At 37.9% G+C, this 7,935-nt stretch overlaps 1 protein-coding gene across 1 annotated transcript; it reads left to right on the plus strand.

Annotated features, from left to right (window-relative positions):
- The first annotated feature begins 990 nt into the window (after window positions 1-990).
- LOC117329469 (inhibitor of growth protein 1-like) lies at window positions 991-4,281 on the plus strand. Its single transcript, XM_033887424.1, has 4 exons — window positions 991-1,261; window positions 2,154-2,357; window positions 2,700-2,896; window positions 3,427-4,281. The coding sequence occupies exons 1-4, from the start codon at window positions 1,120-1,122 to the stop codon at window positions 3,715-3,717; spliced, it is 834 nt and encodes a 277-aa protein (XP_033743315.1). The 5' UTR covers window positions 991-1,119; the 3' UTR covers window positions 3,718-4,281.
- Window positions 4,282-7,935: the final 3,654 nt, after the last annotated feature.

Genomic DNA, 7,935 nt, shown 5'->3' on the forward strand with positions numbered 1-7,935 from the left:
TAAAAAAATCAAATAATGAAGAGTTACCTAATCAATTTATTAAATCGAAAAATAAGTAATATTACCCATTTTTAATACACTGCATCAGTGAATGAGTTTTGATATCAGAGACCTAAAATATAATACAATGTATAACTGTTATATTGTTATCGTTGTCTTCAGTATAGGTTTATGTTATTATCAAAATGTCAAAAGCTTATATATATATATAGGGCAAAGAAGTAATTCAAACAGTCTTGTTAAATTTTCGAGGCAATCCGCCCCAATCCGCCTTCGGTCCCACGTTTGCCGAAGGGTTCATTGTTGTTTCTCCAGTTACAAAAAAAAAACATTATTCTTATTGTATTTTATTGTATTTCCAGTACTTCTTATATATATTATGTGATTGTATTTGTATTTTTTGTGTTTTGATAAAGGGGCGGATTGCCTCGAAAATTTAACAAGCCTCATTGTCCACACTGTTTGAATTACTTCTTTGCCCCATATAATCATTACAAGTAATTCGTATCCTCCATACATTCTTGTGAGGATCCAGTGTTATCTGGATTGTACTGTTTATATTACTTCTTTGACCCATATATATATATATATCAAATTTTTTATATTTGATAATGTATATATAAATAGTGAATAAAAAATTCAACGACCCATAGTGATTTCCTTTTCACGTTTAACCGATTAAAACGGTTCGACCGAATAAACGAAAGCAGTCCCTAAGCACCTTTTGAGACTTTCCCCAATAATTATTATCACTTCCGGTCACATTAGGGAGGTAATACAGTTGAAGGTGTGCTTTAATTGTAAGAATTCACAAATGCAAACATGATCATTTGTTCCATAAGTAGTTCATTTGATTGAAATAAAAATGTTACTATTTTCACTCCGTTTTACCAAGTTTGTGAACTTCGTCGGTTATAATAATTATGATTACTACATAGCGTATCCCCTTTGAAGGCCTCAAAACACGGATATAGGTCACCTGTGTCACAAGGAGGCTTGCTTTCAAGACTCGGAGGGAAAACATGTAAACTAATGTCAGAACAGTCGGGCATCCAGCAGTGCTAATATATGGTATCTACGACAACGAACTTGTGACGATTTCAAACACAACACGGGAAGATGTCGATGTTGAATCAAGCTGCGGTGGAGGCCCTCTGCTCTGCTACATATCTAGAGAATTATTTGGACACGATGGAAAATTTGCCGGACGATTTACAGAAGATCGTTACTCAGCTTCGCGAACTAGATATTCAGTGTCGAGGTTTGTATTAGCCTTCAAGTAGGATAACATGTCAATAATCTCGTGTTATGAAGTGCCCTTGGTGGTATGGGAGCTTCTCGTTCTAAGGATCAGTATCAAGTAGGCCTATAGCCTGGTGACGTTACTGGCCTAAGCGCAGGTTCAACCAACCTTTTCCCTGTCGTTTTAGATTAGTTTTGAATTGAATCACGACGTCTGCCAATACCAAAAAGCCTTTCGTATATTCAGGTGTTTGTAAACGTGTCTAGGGAACCCATATTGATAAAGAATTGTATATTTATTATTGCGGGAACCTGTTGGAAACATTCGTCGTCTGACGCTCAACAATAAATACAACCACTTCCGGTTCATAGCTATTTTTAGCAAACACGTGTAGTTTTCAGTGTATCCTCATTGATCTATTACTTTAATTCAATGCAGCGTATGAATGCGTTTAGCCTTTGTTTTAACTGCTGTTAATTGTAATACTCAATAAGAGATGGATGCAGTATGTGTATATATGCATAAAAAATATTGTAAATTACAGGCCAGGTCAAAAACAAACTTGGCAAAATAGGAAATATGTTGCAAGTGCTCTGATTTAGTAAAACAAATCTCTGATGGGAATACATAGAAATTGAAGTGACTGATTATTACAATTTCTTTGTTCCTTTTTATCTGTGATACTTCAAAGTAAACAATTTGAAATTAATGGATGATGATCAATACAAAAAACAAAGAAGGCATTTGCACAGAGATTTGGTTTTATTTCAAATTAAGCTGTTTTCGAAATTGTGTATTACTATTTATACAATGGGTGGAACTGTGGTGGGCAAATAAGATTAAATTATAGCTAATACTGATTTTGATCAGGAGCATTGATGATGGAGGGATTCAATTGTTACATTTGCAGACATTCTCCAAGACATTGACAACCACCAGGAAGTTTATTGTAAGGAACAAGAGGGACCAACAAAGAAAAAAGCTCTTTCAGCCATACAGAGGGCACTCATCAAATGTCAGGAGATTGGAGATGAAAAGCTCCACCTTATGGCCCTGATTATAGAACATATTGATAACAGGGGGAGACAACTGGAGCAAGACAGAGAAAATCTAGGTAAGACAGTGATTAATTACTATTTCAGCAATATGATGTTACTAAAGTTACCCATTTGATATATACAACAGTTAACTTTTGCTTTTGGACAAATTGAGAGGAGACAAGCCAGCACTTTCCTTGGATAATTTATGGCAATATTTTCACTTTTCAGCTCAGTTTGGCAGTATACACCTATTCAAAAGTTATAGGGGTGATACTGTATGTATTGGCCGTCCATTTGCACTAGTGCTGGAGCTGTTTTCTGATGGCAAAAACTATTACGGAAATACACTGATATGGTATTCTAGTTTAATAGCATTTATAATGAGCTGTAACACAGTATAATTACTCTTTTGTCAGATCCTATGTTTGGAAAAGAAACAGAAAAAGAAGAAAAGGTGACAACATCATCAGCAACTACAACATCTAACTCAACAACAACGACAACATCTAAACCTGTTATGCAGCATACAGAACCAAAACCTGAGAAAGTGGCTGTGAAGCGACAGCGACGCCAGAAAACAAGTGACACTGTCATTAAAGAAGAAGAAAAGAAGGTACAAACTAACGCTGATATAGTATTCAGTTCTGATGTTATCTATCTGTGTAAAGTTGCTTAGATCATCAATACTGTAAGTTTGATCCAGGGGATATGTTCTTCATCATCTTTATGGTGGTTTTCATGTTTTGTATAATAATGGTTTCTTGCTATTGTTGATAGTCATCAATGAAGCACAGGACGCCTTTCTGAACACTTGGTCATAGTCTCCTTGGATTTTTCAATGTCTCCTTGCAAATTTTTCATTCATAATATATTACTCTTAATTGATAAATTTTGAGTTTGAATTATGGTTTTATCATACATATATATCAGTATTTTCTGTTGTTGAATTAAAAAAAAAAATACAAAAATTATCACCATCTATGTGCTATGAACAGGTATTGGTCGATCAAGACTGGAAAATTAATGAAGCAAATAAGTATTTTTCTCTACAAATGTTTGGAAGAAAGAACTGAAAAAATTAAATGTATTGTAACAGAGTATGATAAGTATTTTGATGCTTATACATGTACTGGACTTTTGCAGCAAGAAGAAAAGGAGAAAGTGCCTAAGAAGAAGAAGAAACGTAAGACAAAGAAAGAGAAGGATCAAGCTCCAACATCACCTATTGAGCCTCCAATTGATCCAGATGAGCCAACATATTGTCTATGTGATCAGGTGTCATATGGAGAGATGATTGGATGTGACAATGATGCTTGTGTCATCGAATGGTTCCATTTTAACTGTGTCAATCTTGTCAACAAACCCAAGGGCAAGTGGTACTGTCCGAATTGTCGCGGGGATACAAGCAAAGTCATGAGGAAATTTGACAAATGATTGTTTTATTGATATTTTTTGGAGTATGATGAAATTATATTTATGTTATTTTCTGCTGAATTGATACAAAGATGAAAGGTGTGTGTGTGGTTGAACTCACTCTGCCACAACTGATCAACACCATGAGTGCTCAGCATTTTCCTTCCAAGCAATGAAATATGTGTTCTAGGATCTCAGCTGGTTGTAGCTGCCTTACGTTAAAAGTCAAATAGGGCCTGGATGTGAACTAGCTATTTATAGTGCTGCATATGATGGACGCCACAGTGGCCTGTTCATGGAGAGATTACTTGGCTAACCTATATGAAATTATATATCATATTACTTGTTTCTTTGTTAATTGATATATGTTCAACCAATAAATGTGGCAACAGAATTTTTATCATAGATGCCCATGCCCAAGTGCATATAAAATTATGAACAAGAACAATTATTTATGAATGAGTACAATGCCTAGGGATTGAACCAGGTTTCATGGGCTCAAATAGATTTAAGATTGATGATTTGTATTTCTCTGTGCATGATATAACATGTACACATGTCTGGGCTCTTTGATGAATCAGTGGATATGGAATTGATAAAATGCCATAAAGAAATTGTCTTTTTCAAAAGGTTATGTATCTGCTTACATGGATCACAGTCTAACATACTAAGTCCATGTAAGTCACAGTTCAGCAAGGTATTATAAATTCATGTGGAGCATTGTCCAATAGACTAATCAGTGTTCCGTGTGGATCACTGTACAATTGGTGATTATCTATGTAAATTACTGTCAAACAGGCTAGTGTCCATGTGGTTTACAGTCCATCATATATGTATGTGTGTAGTTCACTCTCCTATGGATTAGTGTCCACATGGTTCACAGATCACTGTCCAACAGACTAGTGTCCACATGGTTCACAGATCACTATCCAACAGACTAGTGTCCACATGGTTCACAGATCGCTGTCCAACAGACTAGTGTTCATGTAGTTCACTGTCCAACACACTAGTGTCCATGTAGTTCACTGTCCAACAGACTAGTGTCCATGTAGTTCACTGTCCAACAGACTAATGTCCATGTTGTTCACTGTCCAATAGACTGGGTGTCCATGTGGTTCACTGTCCATCAGACTAGTGTCCATGTAGTTCACTGTCCAACAGACTAGTGTCCATGTAGTTCACTGTCCAACAGACAAGTGTCCATGTAGTTCACTGTCCAACAGACTAGTGTCCATGTAGTTCACTGTCCAACAGACTAGTGTCCATGTAGTTCACTGTCCAACAGACTAATGTCCATGTTGTTCACTGTCCAATAGACTGGGTGTCCATGTGGTTCACTGTCCATCAGACTAGTGTCCATGTAGTTCACTGTCCAACAGACTAGTGTCCATGTAGTTCACTGTCTAACAGACAAGTGTCCATGTAGTTCACTGTCCAACAGACTAGTGTCCATGTAGTTCACTGTCCAACAGACTAGTGTCCATGTAGTTCACTGTCCAACAGACAAGTGTCCATGTAGTTCACTGTCCAACAGAGCTAGGGTCCATTTGGTTCACTGTCCAACAGACTAGTGTCCACATGGTTCACAGATCAAAAGATCAGTCTTTGCATAGTTCACTGTCCAACAGACTGGTGTCCATGTGGTTCACTGTCCAACAGAGCTAGGATCCATTTGGTTCACTGTTCAACCGACTAGTGTGCATGCCCATATAGTACACTGTCCAACAGACCAGTGTCCATCTGGATCCCTATCCTGACCATCTGTCAGATTGAAGCTTGAGTTGAGGAACATTTTAATTCACCAGATAGGAATTCCACAGGTCAAGATCTGAACACTATTTGGTGTATTTGACACATTGCAATCCTAGGTTCACTTAAATTAACATTACACAGACTTTTGAATGGAGGAGTGATCCATTTAACTATTTATTTACATTTTATTGTCTCTTGATTTTTAAACTTGTTTATTTTCCATTTATTAGCTCACCTGGTCCGAAGGACCAAGGTGAGCTTATGTCATACCGTTGCGTCCGTCGTCCGTCCGTCTTTCCGTCCGTCAACAATTGACTTCTTCTTCATAACCACTGGTCAGAATTTGACCAAATTTGGTCAGAAGCATCCCTATGAGGTGGGGACTCAAAATTGTACAAATGGTGGGGCTGACCCCACAGGGGCGGGGCCAAAAGGGGTCAATTTGGCTCTATTAATATAAACGACTTTTTCTCTGAAACCAAGCAAAGGATATATATATTGCTCCTATTTGTCTGGTAGCATCACTATGGGGTGAGGAGTCAAAATTATACAAATGGTGGGGCTAACCCCCTGTGGGCCTGAGGGGTGGGGCCAAAAAGGGTCAATATAGCTATATTGATATTAACGACTTCTCCCCTGAAACTGAGCAATGGATATCGCTCATATTTGCCTGGTAGCATCACTATTAGGTGGGGATTCAAAATTTTACAAATGATTGGGCTGACCCCCCAGGGGCCTGAGGGGCGGGGCCAAATGTGGTCAATTGGGCTATATTGATATAAACGACTTCTTCTCTGAAACCGAGTAATGGATATATTGCTCCTTTTTGCCTGGTAGCATCACTATGAGGTGGGGATTCAAAATTGTACAAAAGGTGAGGCTGACCCCATGGGGGCCTGAGGGGCGGGGCCAAGAGGGGTCAATTTGGCTAAATTGATATGAACAATTTCTTCTCTAAAACCAAGCAATAGATATTGCTCATATTTGACTGTGAGCATCCCTTTGGGGTCGGGATTCAAAATTGTACAAATGGTGGGGCCGACCTCCCTTGGGGCTGAGAGGCGGGGCCAAAAAGGGTCATTTTGGCAGAATTGATATAAACAACTTTTTTCTGAAACTAGCCAATGGATATCTCTAACATTTGACTGGTAGCATTCCCTAAGGTTAAGGATTCAAAATTGAACAAATGACAGGGCTAACCTCCAGGGGGCTGAGGGGTGGGGCCAAAAAGGGTCAATTTGGTTAAATTGATATAAACAACTTCTTCTCTGAAACTAAGCAATGGATATCACTCACATTTGTATGGTAGCATGGTCATGGGGTGGGGATTCAAAATTTTAGGGTTGACCCCACCAGGGGGCTGAGGGGTGTGGCCAAAAGGGGTCAATTTTGCTAAATTGATATGAACAACTTCTCTGAAACAGCTCATATTTGACTAGTAGCATCCTTTTGGGTAAGGATTCAAATGTTTAAATCCAGGTGAGCGATACAGGCCCTGTGGGCCTCTTGTTATTTGTTGTGACAATAGAGTTTTACTATTATTTACTGCCATGGTTGGTGGATTAATTGGGCTGTCATTTGTGTTGGTTGAAGGAGACATCAGTCAGGTATCTTTGTACTGCTGTGATGAAAAACCAACTGTACATGTTGGGTGCCTCACTACTAGATTATTTTGAGTGTGTCACCTCATGCAAACATTTGAATGAGCATCACTGTACCTCTGATGTGTAATGGTAGATTGTTTATGGAATAAATTTTCATACATATGTATTTTCAGAATTTGTGTTACTTTGTCATCAAAAGTTTCACTTTAAAACAGTTTACATCAACACTGTAAGTGATTTGATTGGCTGAGGCATCTTTAACTGAAAAATGTTCTCTTGTCTAAAATAGAATTGAGTCCATCCCTCTGTACATTTCTTCATAGCAAAAGTAAAAAGCTTCGGTAAAAGATACCTCATGAACCTCTCACCATGCTTGAAACAATTACTCTGTCCACCAATTTAGTTCCCTGCTGATAACTCAAGTATTTATTGATCAATTTACATGAAATGGTCAAGATGTTCAGTTCACAAAAATCAAGGATATTAGCTATAGGTACATAGGTCAAGGTTGGAATAGTATTTCACTGATAAACATTTCATGACATGAAGCAAAGTAGGTCGGAATTAAACAGTCAACTGATCAAAGGTCAAGGTCATTGAGTCAAAGCTGAAATCAAATTTTGTATCTTTTCACTGATGAACATTTTGTGACATGTAGCAAAATTGGTCTGGATTAAACAAGAAGTCAACTGGCCAAAGATCTAGGTCACTTCATGGGTCAAATGTCAAGGTAATCTGGGTGTAAATGTCAAGGACAAAATCGATCTCTGACAATGACCCTTGCTGTTAGGAGGAGGGGAGGTATTTTACATTTCCGTCAGACAATAAAATAGAATTATAAGGAGATGGAAGGAAACTTAGTCATCACAGTACATGTATAATG

This window comes from Pecten maximus, chromosome 6 (genome assembly GCF_902652985.1).
Source record: "Pecten maximus chromosome 6, xPecMax1.1, whole genome shotgun sequence".
Classification (NCBI taxonomy): Eukaryota; Metazoa; Mollusca; class Bivalvia; order Pectinida; family Pectinidae; genus Pecten; species Pecten maximus.

Coding starts and splice junctions, on each gene's coding strand:
- LOC117329469 (XM_033887424.1), top strand. CDS start 1,120: ATGTCGATGTTGAATCAAGCTGCGGTGGAGGCCCTCTGCTCTGCTACA. Junction 2,358..2,699: donor GCAAGACAGAGAAAATCTAG/GTAAGACAGTGA, acceptor CTCTTTTGTCAG/ATCCTATGTTTGGAAAAGAA. Junction 2,897..3,426: donor TTAAAGAAGAAGAAAAGAAG/GTACAAACTAAC, acceptor GGACTTTTGCAG/CAAGAAGAAAAGGAGAAAGT.